General features: G+C 32.2%; 1 protein-coding gene across 3 annotated transcripts; it reads left to right on the forward strand.

Annotated features, from left to right (window-relative positions):
- Nucleotides 1-4,420: 4,420 nt before the first annotated feature.
- Nucleotides 4,421-21,841, forward strand: LOC102588396 (probable LRR receptor-like serine/threonine-protein kinase At1g53430). Of its 3 annotated transcripts, none has more exons than XM_006358012.2 (26): nt 4,421-4,576; nt 4,695-4,818; nt 5,727-5,798; nt 6,990-7,061; nt 7,571-7,636; nt 9,830-9,901; nt 10,029-10,094; nt 11,854-11,925; nt 13,695-13,766; nt 13,872-13,943; nt 14,023-14,094; nt 14,190-14,267; nt 14,369-14,440; nt 15,927-15,992; nt 17,074-17,154; nt 17,712-17,780; nt 17,886-17,915; nt 18,004-18,053; nt 18,277-18,653; nt 19,464-19,638; nt 19,716-19,865; nt 19,983-20,104; nt 20,339-20,549; nt 20,628-20,865; nt 20,980-21,130; nt 21,259-21,841. In XM_006358012.2, exons 1-26 carry the CDS (start codon nt 4,432-4,434, stop codon nt 21,604-21,606), a joined length of 3,123 nt encoding a protein of 1,040 aa, XP_006358074.2. In that variant the 5' UTR covers nt 4,421-4,431; the 3' UTR covers nt 21,607-21,841. The 3 variants fall into 3 exon arrangements, with proteins under 3 accessions (XP_006358074.2, XP_015169269.1, XP_015169270.1); XM_015313783.1 differs by having other exon boundaries at nt 17,083-17,154; XM_015313784.1 differs by lacking the exons at nt 4,421-4,576; nt 4,695-4,818; nt 5,727-5,798; nt 6,990-7,061; nt 7,571-7,636 and having other exon boundaries at nt 9,830-9,908.
- The last annotated feature ends 3,454 nt before the right edge of the window (nt 21,842-25,295 follow it).

Genomic DNA, 25,295 nt, shown 5'->3' on the forward strand with positions numbered 1-25,295 from the left:
ACCCCCTACCACCCCCAGCCCCCACCCCCCAAAAAAAAATTAAGTTTATTTTTAAAAAATATTTTCAACTTCAAAATTTCAATTTTTCACCCATACCCTCGACTCCCTACCCCCACCCCCCAAAAAAAATTTAAGTTTGTTTTAAAAAAAAAATTCAATTTCAAAAATTATTTTCTACTCTAGTAAAAATAAAAGATATTTCTCAAAAATATTTTTTCATTCATAAATCAAACACTAAAAATCTTTTTCGGAAAATATTTTCTACTCACCAACCAAACATGAGAAAATAAGTCAAAAATCAACTTGTTTTCCAGGAAAACATTTTCTAGGAAAACATTTTCCTTCATACCAAACACACCCTAAATATAACCACAAACTGAAAAAATATAAAAGGTGCATGGAGCAACTTTAACAAAGGGTTTAAAAAAAATTAATCAATCTTCTAACGTAAAGTAAGCTGAAGGGACCCAAAAGTTTGTATATATCTGAACTAAATAAAATATTTTCAATATCTATGCGGTATGATTTTCCTATGCGAAGGAAATTCAGTCGAACCCTTCATTGTTTATGAGTTGTCTATGATGAGTTAAATAGACAAAATATATATACTAAAACTATGTTGCTTTCGTTATGTGGAAATTTTCGTATCTCATTGTTATATATGCGCATTTTTAGAAAAAATAAAATCAAATCAAGATTCGGATTTCATATTTCACTAGCTAGAAATATTACTTCAGCCACCCTATAAGGCTATACTATAATTTGGCCACTAACGTACACTACAATAAAAAGGATATTTAATGGCAAAAATAATTTTTTAGGGATAATTATATAATTATTGCTAAATCATTTATTTGTCGTATGACGTAGGCTATAAGATAACTTTTTCCTTGAATGTATATATAGCTAGTTTTTTTCATCTAATAAATAATCAATTTTTTTGTTTTTGTTTTTAGAAAAGCACCACAGCTCAATGATAAAGGAGTTCAAAAAATCAAAGCCAAGGAAAATGCCTTATATGACTTGGAATATATACTCCTGTAAATATCTTGGAGACTAATTAAAGCAACATATCAATACTAAAGAAGGCAGAAGGGAACTCTGGAGAGATTAAAGACCATAATTGAAGGAAGAGAGTTTTATTATTCTTCTAATTTAGTTTAACTTTTGGTTATTAGTGGCACAATAATCAATGAAGTAAGATAAGAATTCCCAAGTACAAATCTGATTAGTGCGAGGCAAAAACAGTAGGTAAGTTCAGAGGCGTATCTAGAGGGGGTGCCGTGGGTTCACGTGAACCCATGCTCCCCTCTCTAGATCATGTATAGTAGTGTTATATTTTTAAAAAAATATTTAAATATAGATGTGTGAACCCATGTTCAAAGTATATCATATATTAATGCGATGATGATTGGGTGCACCTCTCTAAGTAAGGATATAAATTTAAATCTTATATCTATCTTGTCTCTGTGAGTAACACCTTTCCAAATGGTTATCGGTTACACTTTTGACGTTTCAACTAATTTTGCTTTTGTTTTTTTCCTTTAATCTTTCAAAATTTTCAAGTGTGTTACATTGAAAATTCCTAAAAAATTTAACATTGTAAATTTTTTATATAATTAAATCAAATGTGTATATTAAAATTTAAAACTAGTAGTATTATACATTTTGAATCTATAATTTTTAAAATTTAATGGTTCATATACGAACTAAAAGTCAAATTGATCAAATTTATATTTAAAATATATTTTTTCGTAATCGTGCACCCATCTAGCCGAAATCCTGGATACGCCTCTGGATATGTATAAGGATGAAGTGAAGAGTTGGAGAAGCCAATTATCATATTTGCAATAGTTATTTTCTTTAGCATGTAACTTTGTTTGATAAACATGTGGAAAGAATTTAATCAAGAAATCATCCATAGCAGAAACTCCTCCTGAAATACCAATATCGTAACCAAACATCAATCCACCAAAAGCAGCAAAAATCCAACAAGACATCACATATAATGTGATCTTAGAATTATTCATCTTAACGTTCAACTATGAAATATATTTTTTCCTGAAGAAAGATATTTTATTTATAAGCTTATGAACTCTCTACTATTTGTTAATAGAAAATAGCCAGCAAACTACGTTTATTTATAATGGTATAAGACCTAATTTAGGTAGGATTAGAAATTCTAATCCTATATTATTTAGACTAAAGTTTTATTAGTCCATTCTTTTTCGTAAAGTTTTATATATTTAGCACAATATTACCGCTTTAAACATCATTGTTTCAATTGGAATACTAGAAGGATAAGGAAACTATTTAGGTAATTTTTTTTAGGAAAGGTGTGATATTATTTCAATTCCTATTTTCTTGTAATTTTATTTGAATCTATTGAAATTTTCTCTTTATTTTTTGCTTATATTTTTTTGTGTCTTTTGGTAACTAGACGTGTATAGGCCTAAATAGTAATTATCTGTAAATTAAGACCCTTGATTTTTTAAGTGTTAATGACATTCGTAGATATAATTTCAAAATGAAAAGGAGTATAAGTAAAGTGATCACGATCTAGATTGAGATATAAATAGTTATTATTGTTGTATCGAGTCATGATGTGCAAAGCCTCGTTTCGAAATATGGTTTTGATTCCCGCTTTAGGGTTCAAAAGTTGACATTCTTTACTTGAGTTGGTGGTTAAAAACATACTTAAAATATCTGATTTTTGAGTTTCATGTCTGATTTATCACCAACACTATTTATCAAAAACATGCATCAACTATAAGTTGTTCCATTTTCCTAGTGTTTTTGGGAACAATTGATGAAAGTTGATGTATATATAATTTGATAAATAGTTGAGATTAGAAACTCGTATACCTGATAGTACTAGAATTTTCTTGTAGATATTCTAGAGTAATCGTGCACCCATCTAGCCGAAATCCTGGATACGCCTCTGGGTAAGTTCTTTTCATTTGTCCAAGCATCAACACACAAACTTGCTCAGTATCTATACTTGATAAAAGGTAGCAGACACTCAATAGAATTAGTCAAGTCACACATAAACTGGTCAATATATAAACTTGAGCTCTTCACCTAGCTGAATTTTCCCTCCATCTCCATATATTTAACCTAGTAATATTCTTTTTCAGATGGTAAAGATTATTTTTTATCACGTATTAGTAATACTCAAATTCTCATTCATATATATAATAGGGGAAATTACGCGGATAAGAACATATATATTTGACATAGCTATAGTTTGAATTAATTAATTACGGCTCGCAACTTAATTTTAGTTGTAATTACGTCGCTTATTTATATATACAAATACATTATATATATATATATACACACACAATTATATATATGACATATATACAAATACAATTAACCGCTCTCCACTCTCTACCCTCTCTCGCTCGCCTCTCTCCTCCCCCTCCTAATCTCGCTCGCCTCTCTCCTCCCTCTCCCGATCTCGCTCTCCAGATATACAAATATATATATATATATATACAATTATTTTACAGATATACATATACAATTCGTCTCTCTCCACTCTCTTCCCTCTCTCGCTCAACTCTCCCAATCTCGCTTGCCTTTCTCCTCCCTCTAACATGTAGCTATGAATCGTAATTAGCAAACTATATGCATGAAGCATAATTGAGTTATTTGAGTTGTTATATGTGAAAATTCCCATATAATAGCCCGCATAGTAACTTTTTTTTTATATAAAAAGTATCATTCTTTTAACAAATATTCAACGATTAAAATATTTTATTCATAATAAATAAAATTTATATTTCAAACTGGAGCTTATTTAATCGGTTCCTTCATCTAAATAGTAAAAAAAAATTGAAAAAAATAAATTATAACTACTCAGTGATAGAAGAGTCCACACACCTTATCAGATAAGGTGGAATAAATAAAAGTTGATTGATGCTGAATAAATTAGGATCCATCCAAAATTACTCCTTTTACCCACACCCATCAAAACTCATGCAAAGGAAAATGACTTATAATATGACTTCGAATATATACTATACTCCTTGTAAATATCTTGTCGATTAAAGCATTACATATCCAGCTAAAAGAACAAGTTCTTTCGAAAAGCTGTAAAAGCACAAATTAAAGTATACATTCACACTGGTAAAGCTAGAAATTTTGTTAAGAATGTCCAATATTTTAATATATATATCTCTAAAAACTTGTTTGATCTGTATATTATATATATAATGTTATTTTTTATTTGTACAGTATAATTTTTTGACGAGAGTGTTCGAGTGATTACCTTCGGATGGATCAATGTAGCTAGGCCACTTTATATCTATACACATATACGTGTTTAGTTAAGGGGTCAATCAAATCAAAGTTTTTTTTTTTTTTTTTACTTTATTCCTTTTATCATTAGTTATATATATGCATGTATTAAAATATAGAAGTTGCATGCGTAAAGAAGAGATAGATATGGTTTCAATTGATAAGTTGTACAAATTAGTACTATTGCTTATTTTAGCAACCGATATTAGTGTCGTCAAATCGTCGAGTAATTTGGCAAATGGACCTCAGCTGCCCCTTCCAGACGTAGAAGGTAAAGTTTATATATAGCTTTTCTAAATCGAAGCGCAATTAATTATATACACATCGTACTATTTAAAGAGCGCTCTAATAAATGAGATCTTACTTTTCTTTTTAATTTTATTTGACAGTTAGGGCAGTCGAGGCATTACGTAAACTTGCAAAGGGGAATGACAAGTTCTGGTATCAACAATGTGATAACAAAACTATTATATGTGGCAACTGTAATAAAACATTTTGTCATGTTACGGAATTGTACGTCTTTTCTTACGTACTATTTATTTCATTTTGATTTGGTCATGAATTATTCTTAAGAAAGAACAAAATGAAGTACACATTTTATCATAATATAGCTATATTATTTATGTATAGTCTTACTATATTTGGAAAATGATTAATTAATATTAAGGATTTTTTTGTATTTTGATTTTCTTTTGACATGTTAAAGTGCAAGACGGAGCCAGATCGATTTAATTAGTTTGTGAGTTCTAAACTACAGTATAAGTTTTTTGTTAACTAGGTTTTGAATAAATTATTATTTCTATAATTAAATTAAATGTATTCCTTGTAACTGAAATATATAATTTTAGTTAATGTTGTTTACTGGATTGTATCGAATCCGTAGCAACTATTGTGGCTCCAGAGGTACTAATGTGAATCAAGTAAAAGAAAAAACTTTACAACTTCCAAAACTGTACGTAACCCTTTGAAACTTTTTATTTTTTTTATTTTTTTTAATTTTGTATAGGACCTCATATTTCATACATTTTCTTTTATTTGAATATGATTGTTAAGTATATTATTATTATTAATTAATACATATACATTATTAATAACAATTTAGAAGGGCTATTAGGTTATTTAGTTTTTATATTTAGGGGTCCTATTTTTAATATAATGCAATATAAATTTATTTTTTCTAAATAGTTTGACTTACTTGAAAAGATATTTTTCAAAAAACATATTTTCGTCGAACCAAACACATATGTAATGTGTCGTGATTCTAAGATAGACTGATAGAGGGACTAAAAATGTTGTCAGATCAACGTAATTCAAAATTTTAAATTTGTCAAAAGAATTGTCTTTGATTGATTATATATTTTCCATAAATTAATTCCTTCTTGTCCATTGGAATTGTTAACACAATATTTAAAAATTTGCAGATATTTATCAGGGAACAATTTATACGGGAGAATACCACAAGAAGTTGGAAATCTTTCTCATTTAACAACATTGTGAGAATTAATGTTTATTTATCTTTCTCTTCAACGTGCTTTTCATCTTAATTATACTTCCTCGGTCTCTTTTTACTTGTTATTATTGACAAATAAAAGAAACACAATATTTTTTTACTTATTATATCCTCAATTTATTTAGAGAGTTAGTGTTTTTGAACAATGTAGAACCTGAGTAAATTGATTTTGAAATTCTATTAATTAATAGGAATAAAATTGTAAACTCACTATGTCAATTACCATTTTGTTAATAGGTGTGTCAAATAAAAAATGAACCAGTAAAGAAGGACAGATGGAGCATTATACTATTATAGTTTGATTTAACAAGCCAATTAATTAGTGGTTTAATATACATCATATTGATAATGATCAGGATGCTTTGTAAATGGCTAGATAGCATATATTGCCAGTATTGCTTTAATTCGCTGCTTTTTTTGATAAGAAAGAACAATACGTACAAAGGATCACTAATTATTAAATGATTATCCATGTGATTTAAATATTTATAAGTTCAAAATTAAAAAAATAAATTATGTGTTAAAATATTTGCTTGAGTGTCAGAATCAAGGATTATGGGTTCAGATCATTATAAATTCAAATTCAAGGAACGCTTTGTGGAATTTAAACATCCATAAGTTCTTGCATGCTCTAAGCTACGTTATTTTTGAATTAAAATTGTGACTATATTCGAGAAAATGATCAAAATGGTCTTGAATCTATGGGAGTTGGACTAGCTATTTTAGTCCTTCCTTCCTATATATATATATATATATATATATTGGAAATGGTCCTTAATGTATGAAAAAATGACCATTTTAGTCCATATATATTATGTAATCAACATATATAGTCCTTAATGTATGAAAAAACATGACTATTTTAATCTTTTATTTTGATCCTGATCTTATTGTATGAAAAATTATCATTTCAGTCCTAAACCTTAAAGGTAATCATGCAAGTACAAAAATATGTTTAAGTTTTAATATCAATAATTAACGTATAATATTTTTGCCTTTGAAACTATAACCCATTTGTGTCTCTTGCTACAAAAAAATAATAATTATACTATATGTTATTATAAGAAAAGCAAGAGAAATGTATACTCAATTGCTTGCAGCTCCATATATGAAATCAATCACTTTGATTAATGATTTATATTTCTATTGCTTCAACTCGTTTCATAATTATCAGGGATTTAAGCGGAAACAATCTTCGAGGAGAAATTCCTATATCAATTATCAACCTACAATTCATTACTGCTATGTGAGTTATTATATATTATATATATCTTAGACGTAATACATAAATGTGTCATTGAACTTGACTTCAACTGATATTTGTGCCTTCTAACTTTGGGTGTGTACAAGTAGACACTTAAACTTGTATAAAATTGAACAACATGCGTCCTACATGACATTTTATATGGCAACTCACATCCTACATAGCGTCCTACATGTAATATGTCACGTAAGACGCATGTGTCTACTAGTTCAATTTTATATAAGTTTAAGTGGTTACTTGCGCACATACAATTAAAGTTGAAAGATATAAATGATAATTACTGTCAAATTAAATGACATATTTATGTAATATGCCTATATTTTTATTTTATTTGATCCGGTTGGACTGGGGAAGATCGAAAAGCTCCCCATGATCACTTAATTTGTCCTTTTCAAACATGTTTATCACCATCTTAATTCTACTAATTGTAATTATAATTATAATAGTCTGCTCAGTGTCTTCTCTTACCAAATAATGATGTGGATTTACAGAGATCTTTCTGATAACTCCTTGAGTGGGCAGTTGCCACCTTTTCAGATGGAGTCTTTACAATTCTTGTAAGTTCAGTTTTGCTACTTTCATTTAATAATTTTTGTTACATAAATACACAACTGAGATATAATCTTGAGGTATATAGGATAAATTCCTTAGATGAGTATATTTTAATTAATAATTATTGATTTTAACAATACTTTTTATTTATTACCATTTATAGCAATACATAGTAATACTATGATAAATCCGCAATATGTATTAAAAGTGAATTATGTATGCAATATATATATATATATATATTATGATTGTTTTAAAATATATTATGCTTGTTTGGTAAGAAATTGACACATTATATTAAAATGTATGATAAATGTATTATCTATCAATAAAATTTGTATTATATGTGTTTTATAAATTATTCTCTGTAATATGTATTAAAACTATATTATAAAAGTATTAAAAGTGATCAAGTGAAAAAAAAAATGTTATTGCTATAAACGGTAAATATTTTCTTAATATAGTATATTTATATAAGTTTCCCAAAGAAAAAATAGGCTTTGAGGGTCAGTCATGAACAAATCTCTTTAGGATACAACAGACACACTGTATAGTGCAAAAACTGTGAAGACTCCATATCGATCTTTAAGGGATGGATGGTCTTTTATATGACTTAGGTAATTCTTATCTCCTGATTAATTTTTTGGGTTAAGCTAGACCCAACACCATTTATATAACAACCACCTTTTAAAAAGACCACAAATTAAATATGTGAAATGCATGTATTAACGAATTTGAATGCAATAGCATTAACTTATTCTTTGAAGACTGTTTTTTTGTTGTATGTTCCATTCTATAGCTTTGGCTACCACCTAAGATAGTGAGAAGAAATAGATTATCAAAGAGTGAAGTGTCAACAATACACTTAATTTTTTTTAAAAATGTTTCACACCTAAATTATTGAGAGGACCAGAGAGCACAAATAAATAGAGTAAAGTTTTTATACAGAATCAAGTTAGTAGTTGATTTGGACATGTGAAGAAGAGGTACGAGGATGCACCATTTAGGAGGTACCTCCAACACCGTATTAGATTGATATTATTGTATAATAATTTATTTAATCTAAAAGTAGAGTAAATATTTAACAATAATAATTCTAATGTCATTGATATTTTTTATTTGGTTAAATATATTTTAAAGAAAATATTCCTCGAAGTTTTCAAATAAAACAAGTTCTTAGATTAAAAAAAAAAAACTTCCAGTTAAATTATATTTAAAATAGTTCAAGTATGCATTCCTCAAAAAATCTACAATCAAATTCACAATAATAAAATCCCCAAGTAATTCTACAAGTAAAAAAATTCCTAAGTAAATCCTCAAGAAATAAATTCCCAACAAAATTCGTAGAAAATAAATCCCCAGATAATACCACATATAAAATTATTTCTAAATAATTTTTTAAGTAATTATTTCTAACTGGATCGGCAAATAAGTTTATTTGGGAATTTTCTTTCAAACAAATTAAAAAATAGTTTTTTTCATTACTTGCGAATTTATCTATGAAAATGGTACTTGCAAATTATTTGCCCCAAATAATTCCCCAGGTAATAATTTTGCGAAAATGGCGCCAAATTTACCTACCAATTTTTCTAGGGAAATATTTTTCACAGGTAAAAAAGGTCCAGAATTTAGGAAATTTTTAATTTCGCATGAAAATTCGTAGAAATAATCCCCAAATAAAATCTCCAGGTAATTTGCAGTTTTGTAGTAGTGGGTGTGAGACTTTAATAGTAGCAAGAGTTAAGAGAGATCAAAAAGAGAATTTAAGAGAAGTGAATAGATGTAAGCTTAGATAAGAAGGTAAAAAATTATGATGGAAAGTTAGTAAATAGTTATGCATTTATCACATCTAAAAGGCAATTTTATTCTTCAATGTGTTGTATTATTTGTTGCATCATCTGCTTTGTATGGTGATTTTTATGTCATAATAATGCTTTGAAGACCTGCTGGTTTATCTAAAACAATGCAGGTGTAGAGTAAGGTTTGCGTATATCATAGTCTCAGGGGTAGATCGAGGAGTCAATTGTTGCCTCCTTTACTTAGCAATCATGCTGGTTATTTGGAAGGAGAGAAATAATTATAGGGCTTTTGAAGGGGGTGGAACACGATTTTGTAAAATTGCAATGTAGTAGTAATCTATATGATAAATGATTTACTCCATTTCTATTGCTCTAACTTGGCATGGATGGATGCTTCAGGAATTTAGGCGGCAACAACCTTAATGGATCACTCCCTAAATCATTTCTCAACCTAACATCGCTTGAGGAACTGTGAGTGGTACTATGTCCTTTTTCAAATCTTAATTTTGCATACATCTGATCTCTCTTTGTTTGACTTGGAGGGAGTCTGCAATCTCTATTATCTTTTCTTACCAAAATAAAGTGTTATGTTCTACAGAGGGCTTTATGAAAACTTCTTCAGTGGAGACTTGTTGCCATTTCAGATGAACAACTTACAGATTCTGTGAGTAATTCGATCGCTACTTGATCAAAGCAATTTTTTATATATCATGAAATTGTTTCCACAAAATGTGGCTCATGTATGTCTGTAACCGGTAATTCCTTTAACAACCAAATCCCTCGTGAATTTGGTGCTCTCCAAAACTTAACTGCTTTGTAAGTATCATGATATATGCTTTCATTTTTGTTTTCTGTTACCTTCTACTTCTTTTGCACAAGTCAGGCTCACTATTGTATTATTTTTTTTCTATTTAGATCCTTATCCTTCAACTTACTAAATGGAAGCATTCCAGAAGAGCTGGGGATGTTGGAATGTATGCATCCACCTATCAGTCAAGGACCAGGTCCTTTGACTCAGCAAGAACAGTAACTAAAAATATGCGTCCACTTGTTTCGATGAGACCAGGTCTTCAGCACAGTTACAATAACAAACAATAAAATAAGTGCTGAAAGTAAAGATTGAACAAACAACTTTACGTGGAAACCTCCTTACTCAAGGGAGTAAAACCACGACCTGTCTCAACAAGACTTTTCAAACTGCTTCCACTAATCTTCTCCAAGCAAAAGTAAAGCCAGTTTACAAAATGAGATTTGCCTGCTAATCACCACACTAAGCAATACCTTCTATCACTTAGCTGAGCCAGAGCAGATACAACACTGCCCACTATACTAACCCTCACCGATTAATATAGACTTTTCTAAGCGGATACCACACCGCCCACTAAACCACCTAACTCTAGATGATTAGAATTTGACTAAGCAACACACAAGTTGTCCACTAAACCACCACCCTCTGGACGATTTAGACCTTTTAGAAAACGAAACAAAATATCTGAATCCTTTATAGAATAGGAACAGATTTACAATGTAAGCACATAAGACACAAAGCTCTAGATACAACAAGATGCTTTAGCACTCCATCTGGTCCCTTGCTAATATGAGCAGTGTTCTTCTTTGAAGATGACCTTCTCTTTTCAAGCTTGTGAATTTTCAGAGAAAATCCAAATTTTTGTTTGCCAAATCTTGAGTTTGTGTTTTGTTAGAAGAGACTATATTAAAATGAACACAAACTCCTTGGGACCGCCCAATGGCTGAAAGCCTGCTGTTCTGAAAAGTTGCTCACCTACCGCATCAGAGGTGGCAGCTTTTCTGACGGCTCTCTTGTCACCTTTTCATATCAAAGTCTTGTAGGGACCAGGTCCCTTGCAAACTTCTTTGTGGGTTCTTGAAAAGGCTTGCTGGCTGACTTCCTTCTTAGGATGAATGAATTTAATATAGTGTTTGTCATGTAGAAAATATCAACCATAAAGAGTTATTACCCGTTGGACAAACACCCTCGTCCATTTTGATTGGTGTAGTACACTGACGCCTCACCAACCTCTGACACGACAGTTTTACAACTGTACCCCATTATAGATCTGGACGAGAGAACTCTGCCTAGGACCAGGTCCCTGTGAGACACTGAAGCATACAATCTCGTCCGCTCTTCCTATTGGTGTATGACACTGCACTTTTCACCTACCACCTAACATGACAGCTTTACAGTTGTACTCCATTTGTATCTGGACGAAAGCACTTTGCCAGGGACCAAGTCCCTGCATTTATGAGGATTATCAAAACACCTAGAATATAACAGGGGAACATCTCCAATCTTGAGATTTTGTATGACGTACTATTGAGTAGAAAAATATTACACATCCTCTTTATCGCTCTTCTTCTTTCTATTCTCATTTTGATCTGTTCTGGTTTGAAATTTAATGTAGATATCTGGATGAGAATGAACTCTCAGGTGCCATCCCACAGCAGCTTGGGAATCTTACACAGCTACAGGAACTGTAAGTACAACAGTTTGATAATTTCAAGAATCTAGTCGATTATTTTCACATTGGTGCACTATATTGATAAATACATTTTTTTTTGGTTTCTTAACTCGGCATCAATCTCTGATATATAAGGGATCAAGTGCCACAGTCAAACCTTAATTATTTTCTGCCATAGCTATGCAGAAGATTGTGCATATTGCAATGCAATATTAGACACCAACAACTACCAATAGTAATTCTCATGCCATGCAAAAAATGAGATTGTTCTTTTTCATTTTTCCCTTTTTCTTCAACCTAAATCATCCTAGACATACATCTGTAGGACATATTTCGATACTATGGTTTGGCTAGTTTTTCAGGTAAAGTTAATATTTTAGGGTTTGTTTAGGTCTCTTTTGCTCTCAAGTGTACGCAAAAACAAGAACAAAAAAAGAAATTCAGCTTTGCATTTTGAGTCAATTTTTTTCTTTTTCAGAGAATGTTGTCAATATTGGAAAGGATTGGACTGACTTGTGTCAACACATCTAGTTCTGTGCATCCATCCACTTATGGCAATGTTCGACGAATCTTTGATATTTGTTAAATAAGGAATTATCCAACAAAATCTGAAATACAGTCCATAACAACAATTTTGAGCTAATAACACAACTTATCCCTAATGGTTTCCCCTAATGACAAGGTTGAGATACTTAATCCCAAATTCATGGGAATTGTAGAGTTATTAGTTGCACATGGATCCATTCATTCTGTTAACTACTTGTTAAGTATCGTAGTGCAAAATTTGTTTTTCCAACAAAATAACTTCAACCAAATTTCATACAAATAATGAAATACTCCCTCTGTCCCAATTTATGTAACTTACTTTCCTCTTTAGTCAGTCTCAAAAAGAATGACACATATCTATATTAAGTAACAATTTAGCTATAAAATGTCTATTTTACCCTTAATGAAATGATTTACAGCCACACAAATTTCTATCATTCATTTTGGACCACAAGTTTTAAAAGTCTTCCTTCCTTTCTTAAATTTCGTGCCGAGTCAAAGTACCTCACATAAAATAGGACGGATGGAGTATATAATATGAAGTTAAATAAATTTTGGAAACGAAATAAACTTAAAATCAACAAGATGAAAGGAAGAAGAGTCAAGTCATATGAATTCACAGAGTTTCCTTAAGGAAATTATTCTCCTCAAGTACCCGAGGTCATGGAATATATCCTCCCAGGATAAAATGACTCACGACAAACAAATAGTGGTACCTTAAATTTGTTGTCCAGCGAATCACTCAATGGCTTGTAATCACACTTGAAGATTTTGGAAAAGCAAATACTTTTTTTTTTCTTACTATGTAGTGTTTTTCTTTTTGTAGACTTTGTTTCAAAACTTATCTCAAAAAACTTATGTCAATATCTGAGAAAGAATCATATATTTATAGCCTATAGGTGAGCATAATGATTCATGCATGATATGTGAAAAGGTAGCCTAGAAATATGAAAGGTTGCATCATGGTTGCATTGATCATCTTTCATTAGTATTCATGAATGGAATAAGTTCATTCATACTTGCAGCACTTTCACATTTTTAATACACCATTCTTTATTCTATGTACCATTATCCATTCACACATTATACAATGAACCCAACACATTCATGACTATATCATATGGCAGAAAATAAATGATATTTATGATCTGAACTGTATGGAAAAAGAAAAGAAACGAAAACTGCAATATTGTATATCCTTCCTTCGAATTGTCAAAGTAGCTAGCAAATGATTTCAGGGACCTACGCGCCAATTATTTCGTTGGTGAATTGCCTCCAAGCTTCATGAAGTTGGTGAACTTAGAAAAGTTGTAAGTGCATGTTGACTCTGATTTTCTTTGGATTGCACCATTTAATCAACTTGTCAATTGCAACCACCCTCTCTTTATGTTTTTTGTTCTTATTTTATGTTGTAGTTGGGCTCAAGGGAATAGCTTGACTGGGAAATTTCCAACATTTATAGCCAATTGGACGCAACTCGATACGTTGTAAGCCCAATTATGTGAAAGCAATATTATAATAAGGATGGTTTAATTTAGTTATCAATTTAACTTCTTTTCCTTGTAGGGATCTGTTAGGAAATAATTTTGAAGGCCCCTGGCCAAAGGAAATCTCATCATTGGAAAGTCTCGTTTACCTGTAAGATTTTTGTTTTGAAGATCGTTATTTGTAGTAGCTAGTATGTGAATTTTGAAATTTTTGGCTGATATTTTCTCCCAATTTTATAATCCTAGAGCACTCAGCAATGTAGTCACAAGAGGAAGTGCATATGATTTTCCCGATCTATCGCGTATGACTTCATTGCAAGACTTGTAGGCTTGATATCCTTTTAACTCCTTTTGAATTAAACGATTGTTTCTCAGTGTCATGTGATACTGACATACAAATATACTACTCATGATGTTGATTCCAGGACATTGAGGAAATGTTCACTTCGTGGTCCCATTCCGGGATATATGTGGGAGCTTAAAAAATTACAGAATCTGTAAGATGATATTCTGTCAATTTTCTTCTAACCAATTTCATTTCCCCTTATCTTTGGTGTCTGTGTTTCTCTTTTTCTGTGTGGCAACTGTATTATGTTGTAAATGTAGAAGTTGCATCTTGATCATTTAGTGAAAAACTACCTTATTTTAGTCCACACTTTTTACCCTTTTATATCTCAATTTGTTAGAACAAATATTTATACCTTATAAGGCGTAGAAAAATCATTTGGTAAGGTGTTGAAAACATTTTCCACGGAGGATATGCTAATTATATAATGTATAGGATTAGAGCCGTCAAAATGGGCTTGGCCCGCGAGGCCGACCCAACCCAACCCTTGAATTAAGTGGGGTTGGGTTTAATTTTTTTGGCCCATTTAGGAACGAGGCTTTTTAGCCCAGCCTCGTTTGGCCCGTAGCCTCGTAGGGCCAACCCGCAAGCCTCAGAGGCCAGCCCATGGGCTATTAATTTTTTAAAATATTTTTTATATATATATTTAGTAGTGTTTTATTTGTAAAGATTTTATCAATAAATATTTTTAAAATATCAATATAAAATCAAGACTATATTTTTTACATATCTTTTACATTTTAGGGTCATTAGCCCACTAAATTTTCTTATTAGCCCAAGTTCATTGCTCCATTATAACTATGAATCTTTGACGTCCTTTACTTTTGTTTTTATGCCTAATTTTTTTCACTTCTCCTTTATTGTCTTGTTTATGAAAATAATGATAATGTAATGTTTTTTTGCTCGGATGAATCTTATGAATGTTGTATCTTGGCTATTATGTATTTGTTTTGTAAATATTCACTGAAGTATGTGTAATTCATGAATGAATTTATGTATGTATTGATGTCGTGTCCATCGGACATCGACATTCGTATCCTTTCTAAGAGGAGAAGTTGTCCGTTTTTTTATTGAAGGGCCAACCCGTCCCAACCCGTGGCCCGCTTAGGGCTGGGTTGGGCTGCTATTTTATAGGCCCTTTAATTAAAAGGGCCAGCCCGTCCCAACCCATTTAACTCTGTAGCCCGTTAGAGTTGGGTTGGGTTGGGTTGGGCCAGCCCATTTTGACAGCTCTATATAGGATATGACATATAATGAACAACAGAGAAGTGTGAATTGAAACAAGTGAAAAGAATACTACTCCTACTAGTCATTTACCCTGTTTTGGTCATTAATACAGAACATTGTATCTAGCTGATATTGTATATAGGTACATTTATAGGCTAAGGTTTTGTTAAATTTTATCAGCCTTAGTTAGAAAGCTCTTATCGTGTAGCTACCACTTATTGTCTGAGTAATGTGGATTATGAAATCCCTCCAATACTTGTTCATAGAAAACATTTCCTTGGATTTTTATTTTATAGAAATTTACAGTAACATAACACTGAAAATCACTTTCTTGAGGAAAACATTTTTTATGTAGCTTGTAGATAAAGACATGATTGGATGATTACATCTTTCTCTTTTCTCTGATATAGGGACTTGAGCTTCAACGAGTTATCTGGACAACTGCCAAATTCCATTAGCACATCTTTAACATCTATGTGCGTTCTCTATCTCTTCTTTGCATGAATGTTGTGTTTTCGAGTGTGTATGTGATTTACTTGCTATATATGATGTTACTCTATATATGATGCACATAGAAAGTTGTCTCTCTTTCTGTTCAATATAAATTCTGTGTCTTGTCTTTCTTCTTCTAAAGGCCCAACTGAATAAGGCATCCTTTACTGTCCTCAACATATATAGGCCCAACTGAATAAGGCATCCTTTAATAGGTTTATGTAATAGGTTGGTTGAGTGACTTTACAAGTGAAATGACAACAATTGAGTGAATTTTCTATTACAAATCTAAGTTGAGTGACTTTCAGATAAAAATTGCTAGTTGAGTGACCGTATGAGAAATTAACTTGCATTGAAGCAGTAGTATTTTCCTTCTCCTGCCCTTGTAGTTGAGCCTTTTCTTTTTTGTTGCGGAACAGTGGTTATCTGTTCTTGTGAATACCCAACCTCATGCTCCACTTGTCGAGCGTGGCCTTTGTTGCTGTTCCCCCCCGAGTAGTGTCTTGCTTCCCATCAACTTTTGCTTTTGAAGCTACTTTTTCCCTATAGTGAGATTGCTTGAGCTAGGGTTTCCAGTGAGATCTCTGTGGAGTAAGAACCTTTGTTAATAGGCTAACAATAGGTTCTACCAGCTGTCGATTCTCCATTGGGGAGGTCCTTGACTCAGTGATATGGCCGGGTATCCGGCTTCATGAAGGAGGTGCATTAGAACACGCTTAGACCGTTAGAAGAAGACCATTGGGAGAGAGTTTTTATTATGCTTTTGTGCAGTATCTGCCAGTCTTGTATTATGCAACATATGCAGAACAGGTAATTAGAGTATTCACCATAATTATGTACTATCCACTGTACATCACTTGATAACATTGAATTTTCTTCACTCCACTTGTGGACGTTGGTCTAACTGATTCAACTGTGTAAATCATGTTCTCCCATTCCATTGTTTTATGTTGTTAGTACTGGCTTATTTTTTCCATTTTTCTCAATATTCAAAGCTTGGCCTAACAGGTGGGGGGATAACTGATTTTCTAGTTTTATGCCTTTAACATTGTCACATTGCTGCAGATTCCTCAGGGAGAACAAGCTTAATGGATTATTGCCAGGATGGCTAACTAAGAGGAAGAATGTAAAACCACATCGATACGTGTAAGTGGAAATATTCATAAAGAGTGTGTTGGTGCCACAACAAATGAAGAAAAATTGCTTTTGAAACTTCCTTCAATATCATAAACCTATTACATTCATAAATTATATATCAGTGTGAAATTTAACATGCTAACCAAAACACTACATTAGTTATTCAGAGACTTTCATTCCTTTGCGGTCAAACAAACATTTGCATTAACTATACAAAAAAAATATTTTATGCAGCCATCGACCAACTTTGTATTGCTTATTTGAATTTTATGCAAAGATTATCATTTTACCTATATGATCAAGCAAACGAACCCTAAGAGAATAACCTAACAAAAACACACACAGAGACTCGTACACATGTTTCTTCAACACTTCTTATCCACAAAGGTCCCCATTTTGTGTCAATTTGTAGTACGTCTTCTTCAAGTAAAGGAAAACTTTTTGTGGAGGTCAAATATGGTAGATATAATTCCGTCAACTGCTACTTATTGCTTGTGATCTTTGTCATTTGTTTTTCAAGCAACATTGGAAAGAGAGCTTATTTTTTTCCATAAATTGTTTTGCAGGGATGTTTCTGAAAACTTGTTTGAAATTAAAACCTTAGAGTTCAATGCTTCATTTGATGATCCGGACGTGTAAAATTCACTACACTTGTTCTCTACTTTAGATGTTAAATACTAGTATCTTTCTTTAGCTAGCCTTACAAAACAGTATATTATTATACGGCCTTTCCATTTCAGGAACACTTTTCCGGGCTGCTCAAGTAATTTGTGAGTGCTAATTTCATTTATTATTTGTATCTTTTCTTTTCTTCCTAGAGACTACTGTTGCATTCTGATCGTATGTTTATATATGTAGGCCATACACAAAAGATAAATGTGACCATTATTGCCATAATAATCTAAAATGTAAGTTATTTTTTACCAAGCTGTAGTATTCGTAATGTTTTCTTGGCTTCTGCTTATTTGCCAAAATTTAAATGGCAAAATCAATATTTTTTGTTGTAGAACAATGATTAAGGAACAAACGTGTGTTGCACGTTCTCAGAAACTAGTATATATATAAACACAAGTATCTCGTATCAAAAGTTGTCTCAATTAAAAGGAATGACAGTACTTTTCTCTCACACAGATGATGAATTGTTTATCAACTGTGGTGGCAAGGAAGTTACTGTAAATGGCAATCACTACTCTGCTGATCAGAACCCCAATGGATCATCAACGTTTTCTCGCAATGAAACAGGAGGTTGGGGTTATAGTAGCATGGGTCTTACCAAGAGTTTGGATAATCGACCTGAATCATTAATAATCAAGGATACATGTAATCTTTCCAATACTGCAGCACTTCTGGTTGAAACAGCCCGTGTAGCCCTGATCTCTCTCAAGTACTATGGATTTTGTTTCTCCAATGGAAACTACACAGTCCAACTATATTTTGCTGAGATAGGCTCAAGTAAAAAACAAGCCTATCCCATCACACCTAAACGAGTTTTTGATATTGACATCCAGGTATTATCTAGGAATGACGCAAGTCATTTTCTATATATTAAGTTTTCCATGAGGAAGTCATATCTAGAAAAATATTTTCCGAGATCAATTTATGGTGTTAGGTTAAATAACCAAAATGAAAAATTTATGGAGTTTGGTTACTAAAAAGGGCTTAGTTATCAAGAAAAACAAACATTTTCCATCAAAAGATAGAAAAAGACTTCCTTCACTTGTGGATGGAAATCATTTTCCTTATATAACTTTCTCAATTTTTACTTGCTTCAAGTAACACTTAGATATCATTATTAAAAAAAAAATTTACTCAAAGTTGCGTCAAAACACTCCCCTATATATTATCATTGATCTATAAAGAGTGTTCGGTGTGGCAATTTTCCATTGAAAATAATTTCCTGAAAAATGCTTTTTGAAAAAAAAAGAAAGAAATTATATACAAAAATTGATTGAAACAGTAACAAATGGGAGAGTGTTTTGATGAAAATTTCGAGTACTAAAGATTAATTAGGATGTGTAACTTTTTGGAGCCAGTAATATTAAGTTAAAAAGTTCTATAGAAAATTGACTTCTGTCCATAAGTGAGGGAAGTCCTATTTCTCATTTTGAAGGGAAATGTTTTCTACCTTCTGGTAACCAAACAACAGAATCCGTCATATCAAACACACCCTTAACATGTATATATTTTCCACTACAACCAAACACCATAAACTATTTTTTCCAGAAAAATATTTGTCATGGAGAACGACTTCTGTTATACCAAATAGAATTGTAAAGGTATCATCTTTGTAGTTCTTCTTTGAAAAGCTGTCATTGTAGGGGGAGAATGTACGGAAGAACTACAATATAGAAGCAGAAAAAGAGAATGATGATGGGGATAAAATGGTGGCACATAATACTTCTATAAAATCCTATCTTGAAATTCACTTGTACTGGTCTGGTAATGGCTCGGCCAACTACGGTCCCCTCATTTCAGCTATTTCTGTAACCAAAGGTATGCTTTCTTTATCTGGTGTACTGTTAGTCATATTCTTCAGTGTCCTTTCTAAGACAACAATACTTTGATGGTAGTTCGTGTACAACTACCACCAAGACACCATCCGAAACTGACTCCTGCGCTTAAGGCTGTGATAGCAGTATCATCACTGTTTTTTCTTGCTCTACTTTTGCTTTTACTAAGGAAATTGGGTTATCTTGGTGGAAAAAGATCATCAAAGGAAGGTTAGACGCAGTTATATATGGAGTTTGGTTTGGTTATTATTACAATATAAATTTGTATAACTCACTAAAATAAAATTCTGTTTGCTTCTTTTGTGAAATGCCAACACATATCAAAAGAACTAAAAGCAACTGAATTGTTCCCGGGAGGAGTTTACACCTTTCGTCAAATAAAAGATGCCACTCAGAACTTCAATGTTGTGAACAAATTAGGTGAAGGAGGTTTTGGACCTGTTTATAAGGTTAGTTTTTGTTGGATTTTTAGCATTCTGTTTATTCATCATATCATTCCCATGACCCTGGATTGAGCTGCTGCTTATGTAAGCATATAGTTACGGCCTTGGTGCTTTTTTTCCTGAAGGGATTTTATGTACTTTATCTGTCACTGCTGCACATATAACATATGAAGTGCCCCTTATCATGTTCACGTTTTCGCGCCAATTCTAAATAATGGGGGGTGTCTCTCATCAATACAGGGCATGCTCCCTGATGGGACTACAATTGCAGTTAAACAGCTATCAGGAAAATCAAAGCAAGGAATACGTGAGTTTGTAAATGAAATTGGCACGATTTCAGCTCTGCAACATCCGAATCTTGTGAAGTTAATGGGATGTTGTGCAGAAGACAACGAGCTCCTACTCATTTACGAATACATGGAAAATAATTCTCTTGACCATGCATTATTCGGTAATGATAGCAAGGCTCATATGTTTTGACAAAAAATTCTGAAGTAGTTAATAAAATAGTATGAAATTGCTTTTGCAGGTCCAGAGGAAATTAAATCGAGACTAAATTGGTCGACGAGGGTCAAAATTATCCTCGGGATAGCCAAAGGATTAACTTATTTGCACGAAGAGTCCAAATTGAAGATTATCCACAGGGACATTAAGCCCACAAACATACTCTTGGACAAGGAGTTGAATGCAAAAATAACTGATTTTGGATACGCAAAGCTTAATGAAGGGGAAAATACTCATGTCATCACACGAATTGCTGGAACAACGTAATTTGATAATCCTGCTAATCCTCCTCCACCCTGTTACCTTAAAGCTTATGCTATACATATATTTTCTTTCGGATAAGTGTATTTTTTCTCTCATTGGAAGTTCTTTTATAGGGGATATATGGCACCAGAATATGCAATGCGCGGCTACTTAACATCAAAAGCAGACGTTTACAGCTTTGGGGTTGTTACACTTGAAATTGTGAGCGGGAGAAACAGTGCTAGTTGCAGGCCAAGTGATCAGACAGTTTACCTTCTTGATTCGGTAAAGCCTCAAACAAGAAGTTTTCAATTTCATTCATTGATGCACATGCCTAATAAACAGTTGCCATTGTCATTTTACTTGAATAATGAGTTTGCTAATTTGATCGACGTCTGCTGGTTCGATTGCAGGCTTACGTGTTGCAAGAGCAGGGAAATTTGATGGATCTAGTTGATCCAAAACTTGGAACAGATTATTCTTGGACAGAAGCTAATTCCATTCTGGAATTAGCAATGATGTGCACTAATCCATCACCAACTCTCAGGCCAACCATGTCTGAGGTAGTGAAAGTTATTGAAGGAAAAACTAAAATCAAGACCACATCTTCAACAGTCCGGCGTTCAACAGACGAGATTGCATTGACTAAGGCCATGGCTGCACTCTCTCAGCCTTCTCCATCTGAAAGCTATTCTACAGCCGGGCCATCAGAAGCTACTCCTCCCTTATCTGACAGCAATAATATTACCAATGAAATTTGAATCCAACATCTCCCATTTCTGAGATGATTACTCTACTTAGACAATGAAAATCAAGGAGGCAATAATGCTTCGGTAGTATGAGTTTTCTCTTGTTTTGAAACTATTGGTCTGGCATATATATCAGTATAAGATTTTCATTTTAGTAACCGTGTACATTGTCGATGATTGTTTTCTGTTCTACCACTGAATTCATTGAGGCTTTGGACCTAGAAGTAGCCTTATTGTCCTCATCTCATTTTTTATGCGTGATGACAAATTGGTTGCAAATTTAAATTCCTTATTTATATGCGCATTACTTTCTTCTTCAGGAACAAGTCGCGCGACTGTTTTCTGCTTTGCAAATTAGGAGTAAGCTGAAGATGACGAGCACAAAAGAAAGAAGTATAGTAATGTGAGGATGACATCATCTTCACTAACACGCAAAAAAATTAGTTAGAAGTGAGCATACATACATAATGATGATTTATCGAATATATAGATCGAGGAATGAATGAGATACATATATATACAATACGATATTATTAGAGAGTTTCTGAGAATGTGTGTGTGAGACATGTTGAAAAGGACATCAAATAATAGTACTGCAACCAGAAAGAAGAAATGACACGTCATAGTACAATGCGAGTTTGTTTTGCTCCACGCTGTGCGTTGGATCATCCAATCAAAGATTATGAATCAAACTTCAGTAAGCAGGGAGTAGCCTACGTAGATGTGGCCGGGTTAAATGGTTGGAACCTTAATCACAAATTCATAAAATTTAAATTCTAAATTTACCACTCTATTAGGGCCATCTTAACCACTAGGCCACTAAAGCTATCGCTTGAGTTGGGGCCTCCATTTAAAAAAAAAAAAAAGTACTTATACATATTATTAAAAAAATTATATTGTTTTTTTTAAAAAAAAAAAAAATGTGTAAGAAGTTCTATAGTTTTTCTTGAAAAATTGCTATTGTTGATATTCTTAGTTCATAAGTATATGTAAATTATTTTAATTACTATCAAATTTTGATCAATTTAAATATGTCAACTAAAAAACATGATTCCAATTTTACAAAAAGAGAGAAAACTTGAAGAATTAAATAAATCTTTAAAAAGAGCCCTTGATAGATTTTTAACAAATACTCTAATAAAAATTTCGAATAAAATAATATTGGAGGATGTTCTTCAAATGAACAAGTCACCAATAGAATTGAGTTAGATAATAATTAACATCCAAGAACAAAATCTAGAAGAAGTTGGTGACAATGTGACATTGTTCCCGATATCAAGAACTCCTAAATAATTTAAATAGTTGCATCCCTAAAAATATATACGGTCCAAGTCAATGGATTAATGTAGATACAAAATTGAGAGATCTATTAGTAGAAAAGGGACCATTTAGAATGACTGATATAAATATTGCACTAGATAAATACGTACGACATTTTTCTACAACACACTATTTTCAAAAACTGGTAAACGGAGAAAAGCATGAAAGAAAATATTAGTCTACTCTAAAGAGTAAGTATTTGGATAATATTTTTATTTTTGTTGTAAATTATTTAACACAACTTCTATTATTTGTAACAGTAAACTAGCTAGTCAAGGTAGTAATGAGTGGATAATTAAGCCTAAAGTCCATGAAGTAAAGAATTGACATATTATTAATAATATGAGCTCGTGTATTGATTTAGAAATGAGATTACATTAAAAGAAAAACAATTGATAAAGTTGTGCAGGAACAAATAGATAGAGATAAAGTGCAATTGAAAAATGTGTTGTCAAAGAATTATTGAAGTGATCAAAACTCTTGGGAAAAATGATTTACCATTTAGGGAAAAAAATGGAAAGATCTATCAAGAAAGTAACGGTAATTTTTAAAGCCTAATTGAAATGATTAATAAATTTGATTCAGTTATGCAAGAACATATTCGAAGAATAAGCATGACAAAATTCATAGTCATTGTGACTTATTAAACTTATTGGCAAGTCAAGAAAAAGTTATTAAAGAGATTAAAAAAACAAAATACTTCTCAAAATATTAGGGACTCTCTTTAAGATTTAGCTTTAGGTCCCTGATCTTGTTGAGTCGACCCTGCTCTCCCTAGTAAGAAAAGGTAGATTTTTGTGATAAAAAAAAGTTTAGCGTGCTATCTACACAGCTACACAGTGCAAAATGATGATGTGGTGACGATATGTCATTTCCGACATCATAATTTTGACTTTCTGATCATTTGTATTTTCTAAGCAGCTAACACTATATAGCTTAGCCACTTTATTGTTACAAAATTTAGTTTTGTGATTTTACTATTGTAAAGATATAACATTTGAGTCTAACTCAATTTCAAAGTTAGTTCATGAGAGGAGAATTGAACAAGTTCATATAAACACAGATCAATCAATGTAGAACTTTAACCTACTCTAATAATTGTTATTAAAAAATTAAGCACTCCTAAATAAAGAAAAAAATATTTTTGTTAGTTTACTCTTAATTAAATATCTTTGAAAAAGAAATAGTTATCTCCACCTATTTGTCTTTACCTCACTCATAAGGATAAAATTTTATTTTATATCTCAAAGGTGGCTAAACTTTTAGAGTAAGTTTATACATGTACATCAGAATTCACAAGCCAAATGACCTATTGGAATAATTGAATTTGAGCAGCTAATTTGCAGAATAAAATGAGGAGACTATTGCCTCATTCAAATACTTTATTTAGAGTAGACGAAATTAGTCATAAAATCACTATCCGTTCGACACATTTAAGCATAACTTTTTTATTTTTAATACCATGACTATTATTTGCAAAGAATGAATCTCAAGTTGTGTGAATAACATAAGAGGCGCCACGTGTCAATAAAGATCTCCACGTCATCCATTTTAAAATTATTTTGATATTCATATTTTTGTTTTCATCCCAAAAACGACCGTTACAAATACAAAACTCTGTTCTTCACTACCGACTATTCTCACACACACGCTCTTCTCAAGGTGATGAAGATGAAGATGGGTCTTTCTCTCTTCTGTAGAACCTTCAATTTCTCTAAATGGTGAATTTCCCAATTCCACTCTCAATTTTACTTCTTCTTGGATACAAGAAATCAAGTTATTTTGTGTGTGTATGCAGCAGACAATGGCGAAGATGACGGTGGCGAGAATAAAATTGCTAAGAAACAAGAGGGAGGTGGTTGTTAGGCAAATGAGGCTTTGGTATGCTTCTTGAATCCCGTCCGGATGCCACTGCTCGTATTCAGGTACTTTTTCCTCTGACTTAGGGTTGGGGGTTAGTTGATTGATGATTTGAATAATTTATCTATAACCTCGAAATCAACTCGTAGGAATGGGGAATTTGGTATATCTTTCCTGGTGGTTTATGGATCATTTAGCTTGAAACATAGAATTTTGCTTTCCTTCAAGATTATAGCTTGCAATTGTTGGGTTTAGCAAGGTATGAATGGGAAATGAAAAGAGAAAATGGAAAGTGGAAGAACCAATGAAAATGGGGGAACCAATTTTGGAGGGAAAATGAAAAGTCATTGCAAAAGTGCAAATGAATAGTCATTTTTACCATATCGGTAGAAGAGAGGAAATTGTTGTCCTTATATTAGGAAACACTTCCTTTACTTCTTAAAGGGTTAAGAAGAAGGTGCCCCCTCGCGCCGTCGTCGCTCGCTCGGCCTCGGCTTCGGCTTCGGCTTCGGCTTCGGCTT

The sequence above is a fragment of the Solanum tuberosum genome, unplaced genomic scaffold (assembly GCF_000226075.1).
Source record: "Solanum tuberosum cultivar DM 1-3 516 R44 unplaced genomic scaffold, SolTub_3.0 scf00265, whole genome shotgun sequence".
NCBI classification, from domain to species: Eukaryota; Viridiplantae; Streptophyta; class Magnoliopsida; order Solanales; family Solanaceae; genus Solanum; species Solanum tuberosum.